The sequence below is a fragment of the Xylocopa sonorina genome, chromosome 9 (assembly GCF_050948175.1).
Source record: "Xylocopa sonorina isolate GNS202 chromosome 9, iyXylSono1_principal, whole genome shotgun sequence".
NCBI lineage: Eukaryota > Metazoa > Arthropoda > Insecta > Hymenoptera > Apidae > Xylocopa > Xylocopa sonorina.
Window position 1 is genome coordinate 2,657,801 of NC_135201.1, and position 23,731 is coordinate 2,681,531.

General features: G+C 36.6%; 1 protein-coding gene and 1 long non-coding RNA gene across 4 annotated transcripts; both read left to right on the plus strand.

The window, feature by feature from the left end:
- The first annotated feature begins 103 nt into the window (after nucleotides 1–103).
- On the plus strand, nucleotides 104–1,512 carry LOC143426735 (uncharacterized). 2 transcript variants are annotated; one of them, XR_013102182.1, is made up of 3 exons: nucleotides 104–270; nucleotides 340–559; nucleotides 1,420–1,512. It is a non-coding gene; the product is annotated as an uncharacterized LOC143426735 (long non-coding RNA). The 2 variants fall into 2 exon arrangements; XR_013102183.1 differs by having other exon boundaries at nucleotides 1,264–1,445.
- Nucleotides 1,513–2,039: 527 nt separating this feature from the next.
- On the plus strand, nucleotides 2,040–22,527 carry LOC143426729 (serine/threonine-protein kinase PLK1). 2 transcript variants are annotated; one of them, XM_076900348.1, is made up of 8 exons: nucleotides 2,040–2,813; nucleotides 15,545–15,649; nucleotides 16,453–16,569; nucleotides 18,401–18,615; nucleotides 18,982–19,411; nucleotides 19,505–19,923; nucleotides 20,418–20,551; nucleotides 20,742–22,527. In XM_076900348.1, exons 1-8 carry the CDS (start codon nucleotides 2,040–2,042, stop codon nucleotides 21,083–21,085), a joined length of 2,538 nt encoding a protein of 845 aa, XP_076756463.1. In that variant the 3' UTR covers nucleotides 21,086–22,527. The 2 variants fall into 2 exon arrangements, with proteins under 2 accessions (XP_076756463.1, XP_076756464.1); XM_076900349.1 differs by having other exon boundaries at nucleotides 20,421–20,551.
- Nucleotides 22,528–23,731: the final 1,204 nt, after the last annotated feature.

A 23,731-nucleotide genomic window follows, 5' to 3' on the forward strand; every position in this document is an offset into this window, starting at 1 on the left:
TGTCAAATAGAGATATTATCATGTTATGTCTGTACAGAAGTATTTGCAAAGTATACTATCATAGATTGTGGGAGCTTTATATATAAATCCACTTCCATTTATACAAAATATTATTCGAAATTTCATTGCATTCAATTGCTGTGGTTGCTACTGTAAGTATATTTCCGTATCAACTGTACGGAAATTCCTGAAACACCGAACAAGTGTTAAATGCTGGTAGAAGGGGTGCAGTTTGTGAAACATATGATATCGTTGCTTTAGATTCTATGGGTAAGTCTTCCTTGCTATACCGTTCCTATATTTAGATATGCACTTAGCGCATCTCAAATGTTGGAACAGGTATACCTTGTGTGAATGACCGAATACACATGATGGGACGATGCGTGTTCTCTGTTTGACGGCAGCAGAATTCTGGTACGGAAAAGAAGAGGGACAGAGAAGGCATAACAGAAGCGAACAAGCGGAAAGAAGTAAGCAGATTGAACACGAGGACAACGGAGCAAATAGTAGAATCAGGGCCGTAACGTTCTATTACTTGCCACCCTTATTACGGGTTAAAGTATGTAAATACAAGCGTTGAACTTGTTCTTAATCACGGCTTCATTTATTAATTCTTCGTTATCCAATATAACTTCAAATTTTACTACATTTCTTTATTAAAACTTTACGATCACATAGTAATAAGATACAAATTTCGACAGTTATCTGAAAAACAACAATTTGCAAGTGGAAATTTACCATAATATCAACGTAAATGAGGTATATGAGGTTTTAATATATTAATAGCATATGTTGTTTAATATTTATTGTATGCATTTTTAGAAAGTGTTAGGAGACGTTAGAAATTGAAAAGTAGCTGATAATTTAGACATCTCCATGAGAATGCATGCGCGTTTTAAATTAAACAACTTCCTTTCTGCAGGCAGAAGAACAGTGCGACGACGCTCGTGTTTCCTTTTTACACGACATTGAAAACAATGCACTTTCCCACGGCTTGCCGTTTCAAGGATGTTTTTACGCTATTTTGACGTTATCAAGATATACTGCCGGAATAAATGGTGTAAAAATGGTATCTTCTTTCGTTACTGAGACATTACACCTGCAAAATTGTTGTCAACTGAAAATATATTTTACTTCGGATTATTAAATGCAGCATAATCAGATATACACTTAACAAGAGAAATTTAACTTTGATAGAAGAAATATTCTTCAAAAGTATATTTAATTTAATTCATAAATGCAGCACAATTATTAGTGTTTTAGTAACGGGTAAATGATTACAAGTTAAAAGAAATATCTTTTTCTTTTATAATATATAAGACATAAAATGTATTGTTGTGAGATGCACAGGTGGATAACAGTAATTTCACAAAGGTTGCGTTTTTAATAGAAGAAACTGTGTGTGTGTGTGTCAAAAAGGCTAGATTTTATCGACGGCACTGAGTGGCTCAGGTGGTGGAAATGGCGATAGTGGGAGAAAGGAGGGGGAGCAGAAACCGAGGGTGTCGGTCGCTCGGTCGGTGCGCGTGGAACAGTGACGATTCGGCTGGTTGAGCGGTTGTGGTATGTCGTTTCGTTGCTGATTTACCTCTGATAAGAGAACGCGTGCGTTTCGTTCCATCGGCAACGTTGCACGCTCAGTACGCATCTCGATGAGCTCCGTATTCGTGTTTAAGTAAATTAAACGGAGGTTCTAGTCGCGATAAACGGAACGATTTGCTCGAGGATAGGGTATTTAATGTCGCGACGCCGTTATCGAGCAATCTCATCGGTGCACATGTGCCATGGATGTCAAGGAGTAGGCGTCGTCCGTGTCAGATGCCAAAATCGAATATAACATGACACCCCGCGAAACGACCGCACGCGAAGTCATAGCGTACAAGTTTTCGGGAAAACGCGCTGGCCAGATCGGGGAAGGAGAGAAGCCGCGTCGCTCCGTTCAGTGTGCGCTGAATAATTGATTTCCAGTGGAAAAAGTAACGAGCGAGTATCTTGCGTTGCGAGGCTGTCGTTGAACGAGAGCGCAGGACAAGAGGAGCATGTTACCGTCGAACACGCTCGAGGTGGACGTCGGGAGTTCATCGCCACCGAGGGAATACGAAACGACTAGCAAGAGTTTCCTCCTGGAGACGATGCCCGGCGAACTGCATACCGAAACGGCTGCCTGCCGTTTCTTGGAGACGGGGGTCGTTGCTCGTTGTCAGGAGGGCAGCAACGAGACGACCATTCCGGAGTCCGAGTGTTCGAAGCGAAAGATCGAATCAGCTGGTGGTAGCGCTGGCTCGGTCAACGATCGACCGCGACAAAGCTTTTCGAAGGGTTCCGCGTCCTTGCAGAGTCTGGTGCGTCGGAAGAATCGAAAACCGGGCGCGTCCTCGTTACCCTTGGACGTGGACCTTTCCGCGTACTCGTCGCATCCTAGCTGCCTTCTTGACTCGCCTAAGGAGAATGGCGTGAACGGTTACAGGAACGACGAGGAGACAGCGACTTGCATGACCACGCGCACTTCTACGCTTATTTACGCGTCGTCCGCGCAACTGTCCTCCAGAGGGGACAACAACAACGTGCAGGATGCCTCCTTGTCGACGAACAACGTCGCCACAGCCACCACGACGACCAGCACCGGTAACGTTACATCTTCGGTCAGCGGAAGTCGCCTTGGGAATACCGCCCCGTCTTTGATAAGGACCACGAGCGTGATCACGGCGGGCCCGTCCACGTCCTCGTGGAACAATTCCGCGGAGGAGGAGTTGGATTACGTTGTTGATCCGGTTCAAGGGAACGCTTATTACAAAGGGCAATTTCTTGGCAAGGTAAAAAACATGCGCATGTATGCGTGTATATACGTAGATAGACATTTGCTATTTTTTTCGTATTTTTAAGGATTTTTTTGCTTCGTATTTACTAGAGACAGACTGAGGAATAGCTTGCTTCGAAATAGGTTAGAGATAGGTTAGAAACAGTTTCGAAACGTTAATATTCTATGCTATATTTGTATTTATACTGTTGTATCTGAAAATATTATGTCTTTGTCTATGTTTATTGCGTAAAATTCAATATAATTCGAACTATTATTACATAGTCACGATACTATTCGAATAAAATTCTGCAGTCAATAGTATTGCGTATAGAATATAGGGTGAAAAACATTTTGTTTCGAAACATATTGTAAACAGATTATAAACGGTTTCGAAACAGAATGTTTTTCGACCTATGCTAACTAGGCATTCACTTTGATGATTATATTTGAATACTATTGGAATATATTCGAATTCGTTGGACTTAAAACTTAAAACTTGCAAAAATATTTTCGAACTGTTTATCTTTGTCTTTTTTTTTGCATAATTTACAACGCAAGCATGAATTATCGATAGACATTTATGTTTACTCATAAATAATTATATATATATGAACTTATCAAGCTCGAGTTAAAGTTCCACAATAAACATTTAACACTGTTTCCCACTTTTAATTCTTCATTAGGAATAGAATCGCTTCTAAACGTACATGCACAAGTAAGATATTATTCGATGATTATCTTGCAAGATATTTTACTATAATGAAAAATGCTTCATATTTTAAGCAATCAAGATGTTTATCGATTATCCTTTTCACGTTGACCTACATTTCTACATACTTCGCTTCGAATATTTGAATTTTTACTGTGCACGCGGTAAAAGTCGTATTAGCGCGTGCACGTGAAGTTCGTACAGTTGCTTGAAGGTCCCGTTTTTCGCGGGAGGAATGACATCTTGAAACGTAGGAACTGTAGAGTTATTAAGGAATTCGCGTGCTCGGGTGTTAAGTAATACCGTTGCACACGTGTAACTTTACTTTTACTGGTGCAAACAATTAAAATTTACCATTCCGTTCACTTTCTTCTTACTGTTGTTTGCATATAGTAATTAAATTAATAGTTGTTTAAGTTTATCAATATTATTTATCAACATAGGTTACTATTAACGAACAAGAAGGAAATCGAAAGTGAAGGCATGTATAATACACAAGTTTGTAAATGAGATATGTTATACAAAATGTTAGAAAATAGTCAGGAAATTACAACAACGACTGATTTCATGGGCAAAAGTATATTTCGAGGTGTAATAGCTGTTCCTGTCTAGTAACATTGAGAATATCGTGTAATTCATAATACTCGTTGTTGGTTACTGTTTAAGTTTACGATATACGCGTCGATATTAAGGTTAGTAGTAACTGTTTACGCGTGCTACCCGCTCTAATTGTTATGAAAGTTATATTCAGCATTCAAGGTTCATATTTTCCTGCTGATATAAATATCAGATGAACTTTAAATCATTCTTTCTGGCCATGATTATTTTCGCAATTTTTGCTCACTTGTATGTTCAATTGGAAAAAATGGCGGATCGAGACATAGGCACATCGTCATTTTTTTAAAAAGTTTCTTATTCGCGATACATTCCATAACAATATTTAAAACCTTTGCTGGTTTTCCTTTAATATTTAGAATTTTGAGAATTGTATATAGATCTTTATAACTGATTACGAATCCAACGTAATTTATAAATGGATCACCACAGTTTTAGATGACGTTTGTAGTCCAAAGTTAATTGTGATCATACATTTGATTACAAAACACGTGTATTTCGGAAACGAAATTAGTTTGACCGACAATGAGTAATGTTATTTTATAACCAGTATATTGAAATATACCGACTGCGTGTACATGCGCGTGTGCGTGTGCGTGTACACGTATTAGTCACTGCAAATAGACTTAGGATATTTAGGTTTGAACGTCTTGCACGACTGATGATTCAGCCTTACCCTTGGATCTCTATTTTTCCCTTCCCCTAGCTTACTAATTTCCTAGGTACAGCGGATTTCATTAGCAGCTAGCCTTTCAGATAATTTATGAACTCACAAGTTCGTAGATGAACATTGAGAAAGAAGGGTAGGAGAGACAAATTGTAAGAAGTGAATCACGTGCCTCTCGTTTTCGTATTACAAGAATTTTAATGTGACCGTTGAAGGAACATTCGGTCACTAGAGACTTATTTCTTAGAAAACTTGTGGCAACCGGAAGGAACTATTAGAAAAAAAGGAGAAAATCTGCGACGTGAAGTAAAATTTTGTGAAATTGGAACATTTTTCTGTAAATATTATTTTTCAGTATGTTTGAAAACAAATTGAACTTTCATCGATCTTTAGTTCTAGTGTTACGGTAAATATCAACGGTATACGCATTTAGTATTTTAAAATTTTTCTCAGAAGAATTATGTTCGCTTCAATGTGAAGTATCATCAAAACATTCTGCTTTTTATGAGGCTATTAAATGAAATAATCTACAAACATGAAAGCGGCTGTAAAAACAACTACTGTTGATACTTGTTTTGAGACAGAGGTAACAATTGCAAGATTTTCGTTCTGAAATTAGATTGAATTTTACATTTAATTACGAATATGATTAATCAATAGAACGATTTTATAGTTATTCAAAATTTTAAGTTATTCAAAGTTTTATATCGTTCGTTTACATATTTTATGTACATTTCTAGAGGAACGTAAAACTGATCATAAATTCTTAGAATCAGGTATCCATTATTTTACGGTTCCATTGAAACGAAATTTTAATTTATGGTCATAGTTTCGAATAGTTTCCGTTTATAAACTTGCACGAAAGGACAAGATACACACTTTGTTGCGTGAACCTTAAATATTTGTCGTAAAGCAACTTAGAATTTAAGACCCTCGCTTAACAAGCGAGCAGTTAAATGTATATACGTTGAAATAGAATTGTCTGGTTCATTTAGCACGCGTAACACGCCTGTGAGATAATGTCTCCTAAGATTTGAGCTTGTTAAAGTGTTTAATCGTGACCAGTAATACCAAACGAGCACAAAGCCACGGTTTGTGACGAGAAACGAAGTGGAACATACAAAATAGTAACTTCTACTAACTACAAATTATTCGTTTTATTCTAATTTTCATAGTTCTTTAGAATTTTAAATCTGTTACGCATTTTCTTTTCTAATTCACACGTTAATGACGTTGGTCATTAAAAATGCGCGAACTTCAACCAGTAACTTTTTCTCTTCGCCTACAGCCTACCAAACGATCCCAACAATTTCATGACTCATTTAAGCGGACACCCTGTGGAAAAAAAAGGATCGATTCCCAAGCTTTCGAAGCGTGTCACTGGTTTGACCTGTTGTATTATGTAACACGTTCTTCCGCGTGGTCCTGGCACAGTGATTCCGTGACATTTGGCAAGCGAAATTCGTTGTAGATTCCGAAAATATCTGAAGAGCGACGGTGCGCGACGATCAGTATCGATTCACGGCCCAGAGGAAGTGTTCCACTGGTCTCTCTGGTCGGCTGCGAATCGATCGGTGGCAAGATGCGACTTTCCACGGCTTCTCGTCAATGAGAAAGAGGAAAGAGAGAGACGGATCGCTTCAGAGGATGTACTCTCGAACTGTATCCTCTGCCCAAGAAAACCGGTCGCCGTTTCGTCATCCCGATTATCCGGCACCAGGTTGCTTGGACGTTACACGCTTCATCCAACATGCACCTTATGTTAGAAATCGAGCTATCTGTTACACTTGCTGTACGACGGCTGACCCATCGACATTCACCTCTGATATTTTCCTCCCTTTCTTTTTTTGTCATGCCTGTCCAGCAGATGAGTCTGCATTGTTATCTCGATTATTTCTGTCCGACTGCATACGCGTACGTGTTTAAACAACCTGTTCCGCGATCCCACCTTAACCCTCCTCCAACGATAGCAGTCTGGATCTTTTATGGGACAAGTTTTGTGAGACGATTTTTGTTTTCGTTCGAATTGTTTCTTAAATACACGCCTGCGAATAATTAACCATGTAACGTAGTAAGGACGTTGATTAAATGCCGTTGAATCTTTGCAGATCGTTTCGAAGCCTGGGACGGTGCGAAAGTAAAAGATCCAGATTGCAAATAACGTTGGGAAGTGTAAAGTGAATATATGATCGCAGACAATAGGGTAAAAGCTACGAGCTTACGGGTTTTATTGTGGAGATTGGACGTGTCCCTAGCTTAATTGATAACGATCTTAACTCATGGGGATTTATATTGAATCGTCGGTTAATTGCGACTATGCTGAATAATGCATTCTGCGCTTCTAGAGATACCGCGGGGATATTGGTCTACCAAGAAATATGTACATGGCGTTTGTCAAGGAGTAAAATGTACGTAGTCAGTAGTCATAGTCAATAATTGGAACTTTTCGGTAAAAATCTTTAAACTTTTTCTTCATTGTGTTGTCATAGATGAGTGAAACTTGATGTCGCACGTTAGAGCTACAACTCTATATACATATGTTACGGTAGAAATTATTCGTAACTGTACGGAAGACCTTTTATCCATTTTATCTTTATAACGCGCGCGCAAACGTACACGTGTGCACAGACATGTCAATGACATCTTGGGTTCCTCGGTGTAACCACGAGGATAAGTTCAACGGATGGGCCCCTTCCTTTCCTTTCTCTGTCCCTCCTTGCTCGTGCCTTTCTCGCGTACTTCCCTTTTTTTTTTTCTTCATAGGCGTTTCACATGCATAAAATATGCAGTTCACATCATTTCCATACAAGATGGAGTTCCTCGTATCTATTAAATTAATTTCATAGATGGTACTTCCCTGGGAATTAATTTTTTTACTGTAAATCGTACAAAGAGCAGCAATGCGTACGATCCAATTAAATCGCCATAATTTATTATCTCTGGTGTCTTAAATTGTCCCTGTACAAGTGTCGCCATTAAAATTCTTTCTATCCGCTATTATTCGATGATAAAACGCATCATTAAGCAGAATGCGCTTTCTTTCTTCTTTCTTATACGCTTTAACAGCTAATTAGTCATCGGTTTCCTTATTATTTATTAATACTTTTTAATAGACAATATTTTCATTCATATTTCCATGAGGAACCACTTCCTTTCCGTGTACGGAACCGATAATTAACGATTCTGCGGAACAAACATCATACTCTACGTCCATACATTCCTTTATTTGAATCATCTTTGATCGTTCTTGGAAATAGTGATGTAGAACCACATTCTGTGCTGTGCTTTTTCTTTGCAACCTTCAGAGAAATAGAAATATGATGTGATTGAAAATTCCCTTGCAACTTTATACTCCACTCTGAGCATGAAACTTATTTCTTTCTTTCTTTCTCTATTTAGTAATCTAGTAGATTTTGTTAATGTAAATATGGTAGTTAAGTATTAGTTATCTGCTTTGGTTTGAAAGATTACTGTTCGATATTATGCCTTAGCATACTTTAATAAATGCACATAATTGGTCTTTCGTACATTAATGCTTAAAATATTTGTAACGTCGGTAGTTGGGTATCCAATTTACCGACAGAGTTTCGTATTACTGTATTCTTCTCCATTTTATGTTTCTTCACTCAATTGTCGTAAACAAATTCATAAAAAAATGTAGTAACCGAACGATGTGCATTTAATTAAAAAAATGAAGAACCGATAGGATCAATTACCAACTAGAGGACATCTCAGAGTTGGTTAACAAGGAAAAAAGTGGCCACATTTATACACGACAGGTTGAAAAATATCATGAAACTAAGACCTCAAAAATAATGGAGTGGCGAACCTCTTATTTATTAACGAAGCTATATAAATATAATTCCTGCCCTTCGCAATATAAATATTCTGACCCAGTTAGACAAACATGTGTCCTTATTATCGATTACCAGAATCGATAATTGAAAAACGCTTTTAATGCATTCAGCGAACTTTATATACATTTTCCACTTAACGTTGCATAGAGGGCCGTGGATGTATCGTATCGTGCCTATTGAAATGTCAGTCGTATGGAATTTATGATAACCCTTACTGTAGCGTTTACGTTGTGCTTTTTCGTCTATCTTTTAAAGAAGATAAGAGGTGTCAAAACGAAAAGATGCGGATGTAAGAAAGTGTGAAAGTGAAATTAAATTCTTCTTTCGATTTAATTGAAGTGTAACGATGTAACCTTTCGGATGATTCGGGTACTACTTTTTATAGTTAATACAATATTGTAAATTGTAATTAATGAGTCGATATGTCTATGTAAATTTGAATTTATTCAAGCTTTCAAGTGTTGAAGTAAAATTAACATTCTCATGAAACCAAACGATAATGCGTGTAAAAGGACCACCTGTGCGCGATTTTATAGTTGCACAATGCGCGTATAACGAGGTGTATAAGATAGTAAATTCAAATGCAAATTTATGAGACGCTTAATTCGTTCTAGACGATCGTAATGTTACAGCGGTCCGTTTCTAGGTTTGCTGGGTCATTTGATTTAAATACAACCATGCGATCATGCCAGATTTCAACACGCCAGACGTTAGAAGAGCTAGAAAACGAATACAAACTGTTCGAGTTTATTAACCTCCGATGAATATCGTATGCACAATGATAAAAGTCATTTTATTAACGTACACGCATTCAGTTTCAGAGAAATGTAATGTTTAAAAAGATTGTTCTAAATCCGTATTCCATTTTCTTATAATTACGCTTATTTATTGCAAGGTATGTTATTAAAAGTGCACCATGAAAAAAGCTATTTCTACGCTATGGATTGGATAAGAAAAAAGTATTAAAATTTGTATATCACCTCGCAGTCTGGTATTACTTAACGTGTATCTGATTTTTATTACCATTCGTCTAGCAGACGTTGTACAGGGCGTGCAGATTGTGTTACGCGAAGGAAAGAGCATTGCGATTCGTTAACCTTGTCCGATTTCCGACACGACAAGTTGTCATACGAAGCCCATTTGGCTTCACGCTTAGGGAGTCTCTTTTCTATCGATGGTGTAAAGGTTTTACGCGTTGATCGTCTATATGCACCGATCCCAAGGAGAAAATTCCCGCGACCGGTTTCTAAAGAATGCATGTACCTTACCGATTCGATTGTAAAGAAATCATTTTATCTACGGCCCATTCTCTTTTTGCATCATAACCCTTTCGCTACGATGGACACATGTACAGGGTGTCTCATTTAACGTTATTACCTACGCAAAATATAACACGTTTATTATCAAAATTTCTCTGTGCAATTCTAATGAGAAACGCTGATATAGTTATATTGGCAGTTAATGTTTAACTTTAATTAAACTATAAACGTATGCTTAGAAAGTACTGAATTATCAGAACAAGTTGTTTAGTAGTTAATAAAACTCTTAGTAAATAAGAAGCAATGTCGAGAAGAAAGTGACGATTTTGAGATATCTATTAGACGGTGAAAATCGGGTCAGGATAAAAGAGAAGCGAAGAAGATACGAAATTAGAGTAAGCCAGGCAGGATGCGATTGAGGCCTCGTTCTCGTTTTATTCCCTAGGTAATATATAGAGACTATTGCGACAGTTTGTCAAATAGATAAGCATATTTAGATAAGCAGGCGCGTAGAAATGCCCTCACACTGCCGGAATAATTTACGATATTTTATTTGCACACGAGTCAACTTTTTCAAACGACACAGTCCACTTGTTTCGCTTAGTTTCAAGGTACTTTACGTTACACGTCCAATCGTGCCTTCTAACGACAATTTTTAGGGCTGCGTGTACCAATTTTCAATCGTCGTTTCTACGCAACGTCCAACGAAAACGTATTTCAAGCGAGGGTAATTCGATACTTGTCCTTATCGTCGCAAAAACATAGCATCCGTTCTCTCGCAGCTGTTGCGCGTGTCGTAGAAGCGAGCCGAGAATTTGTCTGAAAAAAAAAGAAATGCTGGTGGTGCAATTCATCGAAGCGGAAACGAGAGGCGACCCATTCTACTTAAAATGCAGTTGCGTAAAGTGGAGAACGTACTTTTAGAGCACCATTCATGATTAACCTTTTACCTTTCGACTTTACAGTACTATATACATAGAGATAAACAATCTACCTTTCAGAATTTCTTTGAAAAACTGGCCAACAATAAACAAACAAGTTCGCTACGCTAGCAGAGAGCTTTCCAGTTACTTACGTTCAATTCATTTAACTGTATAATAAGCAAGAGCATTGCCAATCGATAGGATATTTCAAGACCGAGTAATTAACAAGTTTACGTTATCGAAGTAGTCTCAATTAACCTGAACCCAAGTAAATTGCCCAGCGTGACGAGTCCTGATCCCGTCCATTGGTTTTGTACGGGAGCATCTCCACTTAAAGAAACCGTCGACGCATAATTAACCGGTATCTGGTGAAAAGATGGGCCCGATCGAGCCATAAGATTAAAAGGGTTCAAAATAAACGAACGTCTACCATAGGCTGCTATCCGTAAGTGCTCGAAATCGTACGGCTCTCTCGTTTAGCATTCGTAATAAATTATTCTCGAAATGGCCCCGACGTTTAGCGTGAAGCTGTTAGACTAACCGAGTACAAGACGCTAAAATTGTCGTCATCGTCGTGCCGGATCTTTCTTCAACAGGGTTCGTTATTCAGCCTGAGAGCATACGAAAGATGAATGGGTTGTATCGTTCTGTACAGAATGAAACGTTTCAGATGTGTACACGCGTTTGTTATACAACGTCCCGTGGAAAATGTAGTCGCAAATTGATTTAGAATCTTTCACAAATATATAGCTGACGTGGTTTATATTGCAGGGGTGAGTAATGGATAGGAATCTGTTATTTTTAACGTTATCAACCTACGAGGGGAGTAACAGGCTTTGGCTTGAATTAGAATAGCGAAGCATGTGCTTCGAGTCACTCGTTCGCAGACACTCGTGATCGAAGTGTAACTAAAAAAGAAAAGGATCTCTTGCACGACCTGAATTCTTCTGATGTGTTCGTCCCGTTTTATCGAATATTTAAGACGTTTGTTTGAAGATGTTAGAGCAGAAAAAAGAAACCAATTTCATCGAGGATAACAGTGTTGGTAACGGACTGTTTCAACGTGAAATGTTTCTCTTAAACTGTTTGCAATCCATTTGGATCGTAACCGACACCCTGTAAAACGGATCTTGGCGAGCGAAAGTTTAATCGGTTTGTTTGGGTTATTCAGAATCGGAGAATGAACGCAGATGTAAAAAAAAAAAGAAAACAAAAAATGGCGTATACACTTTAACCCTTGCTTCAGGCTGTTCTTTTTATAGGACAGCTTCTCCGTTTACGCAGAACTTTTTTACGCGTCGTTTCAGCGTTTTCTTAGTTTTCTTACTTAGTTTATTTGCATATCCTTAGAAAATCGAATCGATCGGCGTTGTTAGACGGTAGAAATAAGTTGGAACCACTTCAGGAGACTCTCCTATGCATTCTTTCCTCTATTTACAATATAAAAATTGATTTCCCTTACGTGTTTTACAAACGAATCCACTTTAATTAATCACTTGAATAGGAGAGCAGATAGAACGCGTGAGAGAGAATTTATGAACGTCTCTAGATCGTCTAATATTTATTTCTAATCTGAAATAACCAGACGAAATGCGAGCACGAATAAAAACGATTTACCGTGTCGTTTGTAGCACAATTGTAACGAACGTGCCCGGATAAAGAATGTAAAATACGATGTCAGAGGTTTAAGAGTTAAGCCAGTTTGGCTCCCTGTTTGTATCGCGCTTTTGACGTAACTTGAAAAAATTTACGCGAATCTCCTGACCGTGGGCAGGGGCCAAATGTATTAAAATGCAGCGGTCACCAGTTACGCTCAAGATAATTCGAATCGCGTGACGATCACGGCTAGACGGTACAGGAATTTCCCGTCCTGCCGTTTCTCACGTTTCTAGGTCTTTGTTCCCTGGTGCTATTTCAGCGTTCCCCTCCCACGTTTCCCAGAAATACAATTCCAGAGTAAAATTGGTCGCGCGCGCGGATCCACCCCCTAAGCACCGAGGACGCGCTCGCCTTTACTTCCGGCTGGAATCCGGCTGGAATTTTTCTTTACGTGCTGGCGAGAAAATCGTGTGGATATTTTTTCTCGCGAACACCTGGTTACGCTCAGATGAAAAGGGTAGGTGTGCATCGATCGCGATATATCTGAACGCTCGCGTGCCTTATACATGTAATTTTAAATCGCGTGACGTCACAGACGCGACAAACCAAGTTTTCGTAATATCGAGGGATATTTTCGAACGAGTTATTCTGGTAGCAAGCCCGCCAATACACGCCACCCTTCTCGAACGGAAAAATGCCAACGATGTCCAGCCTATTTACAGAGCTATGCATATATACTTGTGTACATACTTACGTATTATAATTACGTGTCCATTTGCAATAATCTAACAAGGAAACGGTATTTACTCAAATTTATTTTTACTCATCGGTTAACGCCTTGACGTCGAATGGAACATCGTTCGTCGGTTTTTAACAGAAATTGAAAGGATACAAAAAAGTAAGCAAATAAGTATTAGGGTATGATAGGTGCGAATTGAATATTGCTCAAGATATTTGTAATAGAATTTGTTTTAGTCTAAGCTTTATAAATATTGTATAAGATATATCTTGCAAGCATAGTAAATATGTATTAATGTTTCATATTAATATTATTTAATTGAAATATGATTGTTGTTAATTATTATCTAGCGCGAACCACTTCAGAGTAAAGTTGGTCAACTTTCTGCGAATTTCTCAAGTTTAGTACCAGCGTATACGATTAGCGTCTAAATTTATAGATGTCAATCGATCAACTTTCGTAGAGTGACTCATGAGTATCGCAAGCGAGATCAATTTAATTCACTATATACTATATGATACAGATGCCAGCATGCCAGGGTGGAAAACATGTGCAGTTAGCATGACGAACGATTTATCAATAACTTGCAATCCGCTTCATTGTATTATTCATCTAAGTATCTAAGATAACGTATCTCTATTCGTACTATTAAAAAAAAATTAGATAAAACATTGTTCGAAGGAAAACTTTCAAGATTGCCTATGCTTTGTCTCCAACTGGACTTTATCGGAGAAGATACTCCATGTACGGCGATAATACAGTGCAACCTAGCGTTCTAACCTCGTTTTCTAACTCAAACGATGTTAAATGTTATGGATTATTATACAATTTACATGTGTGTCACTGAAGCTTCTGCATTCTTCAATATTCCTTGGATGCAACCTCTGAACGTTCTCTAAACGCTAGTAAAAGATGCAATCATAATGTAACAGATTTAGAATTTATATTGAAGTAAATTGATTACTATTTTTCTAACAGGATTTTCATGTAACGTGGAACTAAGATTGCGACAACCCTCCTAATTTTATATATGTACCAAATCATATCTTGTATGGAATAAAATTGTAAATCTTTATTTCATAATCGTATGCATCATAACTTGATGTTCTGAGAATGCAATTTTCTTAGAACGCAGAACGAATTGGACTGATTTATATTTTGCTTACTTATAAGATTCTTGTAGCGTGGTTTCTATATAACACGATACGAATTAATTGTGTTATAGAAAGGTTCACTATATGTATACCTATCAGAAATCATTTATAATTTGCAAGGAAAAATTGGAACCCCCTCTCAACAAGAATGAGTCTTGTTAACCCTCTTTTACCTTTTTTATTAACACTAGGTTTACCAACGGTCATTTTGACCCCTCTAAGAAAATTTTTTGTTAATTTTCTTGAAGAAAATTATTACCGTATTTTATAAGAATATTTTAATTAGATTAGAGATTAGATTTCCGATTATATGTCTTATAAATGTAAGTAAATATTAATTAAAATATTCTCATAAAATAGAGCAATAATTTTCTTGATGAAAATTAACGAAAAGTTTTCTCAGAGGCGTCAAAATGACTTGGTAAACCTAGTGTTAAATAAAATCGAGGACAATTAGGGTAGGAAAACGGGTGACTACAAGTTTCTTATGAGAGGCCACCTTGAAAACATGCGAATCTGAAAAATATTTGAGTTAGCGCTAGAAATAGCTGACTGTTTCTCAGGTTTCAAGTAAGAGTGCCTCTCAGAAGTAAGGAAAATGATTTGCAAAAGCAAAAGCATGTATGTTGCTTTGCACAGTCTGTTTTTACTTTCTTCCCCGTGAAATCTACCGCGACGAGGCAATAAAAAAGATAATTCAAAGATGTTCTTGAAGAACGAAAGCAATCGTTCCTAAAGGAGGAAACCTTTCACTCTGGCAAGCACCGAACGGATGTTACAGGAGAAATTGTCGAATCAACTTCGAGATTTCTCATTTTAAAACGTGCGATTATCACCGTCCTCTATTTTCCTCTTCTCGATTCCTACCTCTATTTTTCCTACCTGACCTTCTTCTCGAGATTTATCGATCCCTATTAATGAAGACTGTACATCACGTGTTCTAGCTTTAATCGATAAAACAAAATTGTTTATTATTATTCAGATCAAAACCATGTATGATTTTGCGCTTTGTATCGACAATTGTAATGAGTTTCGCGTAAACCATTTTGGTGAACTGTAGCTGCGGCTTGTTCGTTCTTATGCATTTATGCAACATTTAGATATGCAAAAAAGGAGTACGAAATTTGCAAAAAAAACTTACGATACTGTACAATAGGTCAAAAGTAGAATACAGAATCGTGATATTTAACGATAGATTGATGTTTTTTTGGTGTGCTTTCAGGGTGGATTCGCGAAAGTGTTCCTGATGACCGACGTTAACAATGGAAACGAATACGCTTGCAAGATTATTCGGAAGAATCGAATGCAAAAAATTCATATGCAAAAGGTTTGTATACCCGTACGAATGAGAATCAAACAGCTATCGGTTCAATAGGATTATCAAAACCTTTCTAGTAACCGTTTAATAATTTTTACAGAATAAGAAATCGTTTTTTACAAAATATCGCGGAAAATTACGCGATTACCACGTTAAAAAGGTAAAATTCTTTTTTTGATATCCAAAATCACGCAACTGACGTTCGATCTCGTTCCAAAGTATTTTTGGAGTCGCTTGAATACTTCTAAAACACGCGATCCTCGTCTAATTGCGAAACAATTAATAAAATTCTCGCTGCTCAGGAAACGATAATTCTCGCTAACTTGTATTACATAAACGGTGTTATAATGCGACTATGCCTATTCATAATTTTCGCTTAGTAGAAAGTTGTACGAAGTATAGAAGCGTGTAAAAAAATGTTTATGCCGTTTGATGTAATCTAAGAGTTTATCGGGGCACTCCACATTTTTCATACCTAAAAAACCGTGACGGCATCCAGTTTCCCACCGTTTTAAGGGAACCTCGAATACCCTACGCGCTTTACACTGCTCTAAACGCAGTCTAATTTATCAGAAGTTAGACAGTATCCTTTTAAGCAACTTTCAGATGACCTATATTCTTTGTAGAGTTCTAGAAACAGTTTTCAAGCGATCATCGTACGTTCTACATCACGCGTTTTATAGCTCTGAAAGCAATTGTCGAAGCGAGCTTCGCAGAGCTTCTAAATGCTCCATCCCCTTGCATCAAAATGGTGGCCAATTACGGCCCGAGTTTTTGGTGCGCCTCGTACATTAATGATCTGTTCCTTGTAGATTGCACGTGAGATTATGATCCATAAGGAGCTGAATCACGTGAACGTTGTCCAGCTGCATCACTACTTCGAGGATAATCTTAACGTGTACATGCTTCTGGAAGCTTGTCCCCGAAAGGTATCGTATGTCTCGTGTACATATCTACCTACCTGTCCCTGCACACTCACCTACGATACATTCTCTCCAGGCGTTCGCAAGAATTTCCCAACCTTCTCCTTTCGAGTCGAGCCGATCCCCCGTTGCATTCGAAGAATGAGAGAAGCTCGCTTACCTGCTGGACAAAAGATCCGTTTTTCCAAAGAACTCGGCCAGAGAGATCACCGATCAGTCAGAGCTCATTCAACGTCTCCCAACCTGCGTCTGGATGTGTCAGAAATCGTCAGAACGCTCGAAGGAATTCCTCGTTCTTCTCAACCTTTACTTTACCTTCTATCGTTTGCTCTGAACAAGCTTTCGAGATAGCTTGTTGGTCTCTACATCTTTTTCGAGGATACAGCTTACAATACTTTGAATGGATTGTTGAACTATTGTTCTTAACTATTTGTTGCGAGATATAGTGAATTTTGTATTAGAATTATTATTCGAATGAGGCTGATTGATGAATAGCACTGTTTCAAGGAATTATTTGTAAATACCATTTGCTGTCTCGTTTACGATCATTTGTCTATTTTTTAAATGTGAGAAATCTTGGTATTGTAAGGAAATTCAAGCGAGAATTGAAAGAGTAATTATAAATCAATGGTAAGGCGTCGATAGGTGTACGCCTTGAGGTACAAATTAGTCAGTCATCTTGAGTATTTCCTGTTTCGATAATCGGACACGATAGAGGATAAAATTCACTATCAGACATCCAGTACACGAAATAAAATAGAAAACACGTTTGTATGGACATTTTTCATCGTGTTCAAGTGTTGGATTAATATTTGAAATACTTCTTCGTTCCGTTAACTCTTTGATAATGTAAGCTCAGTATGATTCGGCTAATTCCTTAATCGTGATCCTGTGACTTCTCTATCTTAATATTGTATTACACATAACAGAATTTACAGCGTAAAGGGGTCGAAAAATATCATGAAATAACAATTACCATTTCGTTTCTAGTTGTTAGTATTTTAATCGGTGGATACTCGTTTGTAAGAAAAGTATAATGAATTGTTATCGTACAGTGCATATTCCTATTTTCCTTGTGGCGAAGGAAAAACAGGGAGTTCACGAGAAAAGTTTCTAGCCTTGACCAAGGCAACAATTAATCGTGACGTGTAGGTACGACGTTTCCTTTAGAACGAAGTAGTTAATTCACAAAGCTGGCTCCAAAGGTCAGAAGAGTCCAGTTTTTCCGTTGAAATTGCCTCGTTTAAATTACTTTACACCTCCATGTAGCATCGTCGAACGTAACAGGAAATTGTGCGCCCTTCGTTCTTTACAATATTGTTTCGTGGAACAATTAATGGGGAATCGGTTTCGTGCGCGCGTTTACCTTCAGTTGCCGTCGAGAAATAAACTGGTCTGTTAGTATTTTTCGCATCCTTGTAAGTGCATAGATTCCTTAGCAGATATCCGTTAAAGTAGTGGCCATTGTCGTTAAGAAAAGTAGTTTGAATCAGGTTTTAGAGCAATTAAGTCGATTGGTGTAATTAAAGAGGATTAACATAAGTAAGGACAAGATTCATTGTGTTTGTTATGTAAAATGTATATATAGCTCTTTTTAAAGTGGTTTTTATGCAAATAAGAAAACATTATGTTCACTTGTAATTATTTTTCTATTGAATCAGATTTTAGAGAATTTGAAATATCATTTTTAAAGGAAACTTCTCATTATAATATCATATAATACAAGCATAAAGTTTATAGCAGCAGTTTTCCAAAAAATAGATGTCCTAGATTTCCTAGTTAACTCGATTCTATTGCGACACGTTCCTCCTGAAACTGTGTCACTTTTGTTTGACAGAGCCTAATGCACGTGCTGAAGTACCGTGGCAAAGTCACGGAGCCGGAAGCACGGTATTATATGAAACAAATGGTGACTGGGGTTGCGTACATCCACTCTCAGAAGGTTGTTCATCGGGATTTGAAGCCAGGTAACATGTTCCTGTCGGATCGTATGATCGTCAAGATCGGAGACTTCGGACTGGCGACAAGGCTTGACGGCCAGTGCAGACGAGTGTAAGTTTTCCTTAATCTCGCCTAATGTTGCACCGAGAAAAGAAAGAAATTATTAGTCTGGAGGAAATATAAACTTGCAATTCGCATAAATGCTTTCCTTCAATAGGTAACAATAAATAAATTATTTAGATTAAATAAGATTAAATTGTTGATTTAATTGAGTAGAATGAAAAGAACCTTTGCAACAAAGTTTTATTAATTTAGATCACTTAATACTCAGTTTGTAATCCCTGATACGTAGAATGAAACACGTGTCCTGATAGTATTGAGCAGTGTGGTGTATGTATTTTTTTGTACGTCTGGAGAATGACAAATAGCTTTGCGTTTTATAGAAGTAAGACTACAATAATTCGTTTGTATGCACAGGACGATATGCGGAACACCGAATTACATCGCGCCGGAAGTGTTGTATAAGCAAGCGTACAGTTATGAGGCGGATGTTTGGGCGCTCGGATGCATACTTTACGCCCTATTGGTAGGGCAACCACCTTTCGACACAGCCACGCTGAAAGAAACCTACGCTAGGATATGTAACAATCATTATCGAGAGGTTGACGACTCGATAGCGACGCGAAACGGGCAAGACCTCATCAAATGGCTTCTGCAGCCGAACCCTGAACTCAGACCGTCTTTAGAAAGGGTGAAAGAGCACGCTTATCTCACCAAGGAATATGTACCAGCCTCTTTACCCCGCATCTCTTGCTTCCAAATGCCTTGTCCCTCCATAATTGACCCAATGTCGTCGCCATCGCTGAACTCGACCGGTTCTAGAAATCAGAAACTTAATAAAACTCAGGTAAAGTTGGCCTTTGCGAAAGCTACGAATTCTAAAAATCAATATTCCTCTCATTGATCAATAGGAATAATATTGTTTCACTTGTGATTATAGATTCATACGATCCAACAATCTCAACCACAACAGGAGCAGCAGCAACAACAAGATCAAACGCATCTTTCTCAGAAAAGTTTGCGAAAAAAATCGAAAGTAATTAACTGGTTAGCCAGGAAGCTTCGAAAAATTCCTAAGTTCAGGCAAAGATTAAGCAACGTTCTTTGTCCGGATCAGAAAAAAATGGGGTACCTGGCGCAAAGCATGCAAATGCATCAAGCGCTAGAGAGTTGTATCACGGAAATAAAACGCAAGAACAAGTTGCGTAATCATCCGCCTGTAAGGGATTTTGTGCCTCTGTTCATTTCTAAATGGATCGATTATTCGAATAAATATGGCCTAGGTTTTCAATTGTCCGACAAATCAGTTAGCATTCTATTTAACGATCACACGAAAATTAGTTACACACATGATAGAAGGTTGGTACCTCTTGTTCCAACATTATGTACCTCTCTTTAACCCTTTGGAGTAAAACGTTGAAAAGCAAAGCCTTGTTCGAAGTAGTTAAGTTACTTGAGTTAAAGTAATTTGAAATCCCTTTACCTAAGTTGAAATATTCTTTCAAATTTCAATAGAGTTAAGTTCCTTCAACTGCTTCTTATCATTTTGAATGGTGCAAATTGTATTATATAACATGAAGCAAATTGACATAAATGAATGCTGTATGTGAAAATTGAAATTGTAACCACGAAGAATTCGTAAAAAATTAAAGCCATTGTAGATGTCTACTATCTCAAGTCAAGTTACTTGAATTCAAGTAAGTTGATTTGTACAAACATAAACTTTAAAAATGAACTCAAGGCTTCAAAGATTTCTGATAATAATAATAGTACTTGTACTTTCACTGCAAAGGGTTCGATATTCTTTTACTGTCTGTTTAATTTATTTAAAAACATGCTTTCTATTTGCAAAGAAGAGTGGAGTATGTGACAACTGACGATGAGGTAACGAGATATCATAGAGAGGAAGACGTTCCGGCTGCTTTACAAAAGAAACTTCTATTACTGCAACGTTTCACGCAGTATATGGATAAATTTATGACCGAAGGTAAGTTCAATTTTAAGTCGTAAATATTTACGTTAAATTTTGCCCTGAGAAAACTTCTATCGATTTCACGCAGTTCTAATACTTTTATGCATTTCTTGTACTTCATGTCTCTTTCCAATTTTTTAATTACGTATTAATTACACGCAGGTGTAACGCGACAGTAAAAAATTGTTCGTGAATTGTGTTCAAGGTGGTGAAATCAAGAAACCTCGAGCCGCGCCGAAGCAGTCGAAGAATGTATCTGTACCTCGAATGAGAAGGTGGTTGAGGACCGACAAGACCATCATGATGGAATTGTCGATACCTCTGTTGCAAGTAAACTTTTTCGAGGACCATACGAAGTTGGTAGTCTCGCAAGAATCCCCTAATAGAGGATACCTAGTCACGTATATCGATACCAGTAGACGCACATCCTCGTATTGGTTGAATGATATACGAGATTTCGGTTGCACAGCAGATCTCTATGAGCGTTTGTATTATGTTTACAAAGTGTCCAGAGAATTCGCGGAAATGCACAATAACACGATCGCTTGACCGTCGAAAACACGTAGTAAAGCGCGTAATTCGTCGAAGGATTGAAGTTTACATTTCACTCGGTCAACTTATACTCTGAAGTTTATGTTTCCTTCGTTAGCTGCACTCGTATAATCTTTTACCCGTTCGTGTCAAAAGCATTAGGTGAATATTAAGCGAAAAGTGTATAAAATAACGCGTACACCTAATGACATGTAACAATATGTAATGTTAGTACGAGAGACAAGTCCAAAAAGAGTGAATACTAATTTTACAATTTAGTAACTATTTTTATATTGTAAAGTTATAAAAGGAACAAGTGAAATAGTTGATAATGATAGAGAATTGAGAGGTTGAAAAGCAAACAAAAAGATGTAATAATTTTGCACAAGTGCTTTATAATCGCATAGAAAATCTAGTTATTCAACTGTTTCCATTCTGTAATTTTTATTAATTGTCTTTTATTAAATAATTCAGCTCGTAGATTTAGCAAAATTTGCAATGTTTCGAGTGCAGCTAGATGGAAGACATTGTTAAGATAGAACTATGATATTCGTTCAGTGAAATTGACAGTAGAGTGGACGGTATATTGCATAACGAACAGTATAAAAGTGCTTTTATTGTTCATTTTGCTTTCAATTTTGTCGAATTGACTGTACTAACTCGATTACATTGAAGCAGGTAAATTTGCCATTATTATAGACATTGCTTTAAATTTTGTTCAATCAATCATATTGTTCTGCCAAAGTGAACCGAATAACTTTGCCTTTAACGTAGATGTATGAAGATGAATGCATGCCACCTATGAGTTTTGCAACCATTTATTTCTTTTTTGTATGAAATATAACAAACTTGTGATATATTACATTTTGTATGTGACTCTATAGATAAAGTTGATAACTAGGTCGCAGAGAAATGTTAATAGATACAGACTTACAAAATAAGGGCCACGGTTTTATCTCGTTTTTGTTCCTTACGATGTTTAAAAACAATTTAGAGGTCTCAGTATAATTCCCTTTTAGTTAAGATTAGTGGAATTCTAGAAATTATATACCTGAAAGAAAGAAACATGTACGTGAACTTTACTTTCGAGCAATCGTGCTGTTTAAATTTTGTAATAATCGTGTTCACGGTTGCATTGTTGATGATGTATACAAAGTAATTTGAAATTATGCAAATTATCGAATTTAAACATCAAATACATTACTGTATATACTCTTGTTACAATCATAATAATTTAATAGATATTGAGACTAATATTATAGTTAGGTGATTTCATGTACTGAAAACAATGAAATGTTAACACACAAATTCAACATTTATTTGCACAATTACGGGAAAAGATTTTAGCAAATACTTCAACAATGTTTCTTCATTTTCTATTCCTGTTTACATATTTTGTATATAAATATTGAATTTTTATTCGTTGCTCTTTATAATACTTTAGCATTTTTAGTTTAAATGTTAAAGGCAATTAGTTACTTTTGTACACAATTGTTTTGTTACAAAAGTTTTTTTTTTTTTTAATTGAAATTAAACCCTAATATTGAGCGCTTTTCTTTGGGTTAAATATGTATTACTTTTTTGTCGTACTCTCATGTTTGAGTTAAAATTTTTGAAACAGAGAATATAATATGAACATTTATTTTTGAGAACCATGAAATTGTGTGATAACATACAAACATAATATATTGTATATCAATTTTTTTAGTCTAGTTAATGAAATAACGAGAAGAATTAATATGCTTCCAACATATGTATCAATCAATAACACGCAGGAAACATTTTTTAATAACTTGTTTTTATGTATAGATAGTACATCGTAATGTAACTATTGTTACATTTGGAAAAAATCATGTCAGGATTGTTTAACTTCGTGCTCTGAATTATTGTTGGTAATATATCTTAGCAATATAAATATAAAGTAATGATAAATTTTTCGGGAAATATTAGAAGAATCCAATTAATAAAATTTTATCTTGATATTTTCTCTTAATAATAAAATAGTTTGTAATGAGAAAATGTTAGATAACAAAAAAGATACACAAGTGTACTTTGAAGGCAAAAGGTTATTAGGTAAAAACAGTAAAATATCCAATATTCATACACATTCCAAGTGCCTATATTGACCATAAGTCTATTCGTGATGTAAGAGAACTCAATTTTTTAAAAGGAAAACATCAATTCAGCACCAGTTGAACAACCCTGATGTACATTAATTGCATCTATAGTTTGATGCTATAATAGCAATGAAGACATAACATTAAGTGGACCAATTAAATTGGCTTACAAATGATCTAACGCACATTGTTTCCTTGCGAATGATCAAGACATGTATAAGTTTCAATTAATTTATCCTTGGGTTATTGTTTACTATAAAAACTTTTTTTTTATCAATATACCTTTTATGTTGAACTTGATTTTTAAATACTGCATTCGAGTTTAAATTACAAAAAAATTAGTTAATTATTTAATAATATGCGTGTTTGACTGTTCAATATTGTGCAAAATTTAACTTCTTCAAATGTTATTTATTAATTTTTTGCGAGTTATGATCTTTCATAGAAAGATTCACTTGCTTTTTCATAAAATAAAAGATGACTCGTTTTTTTTAGTATTAAAATGATTCCAGACATTTCCCTTTAGTGTTTATACAAAATGCAGATA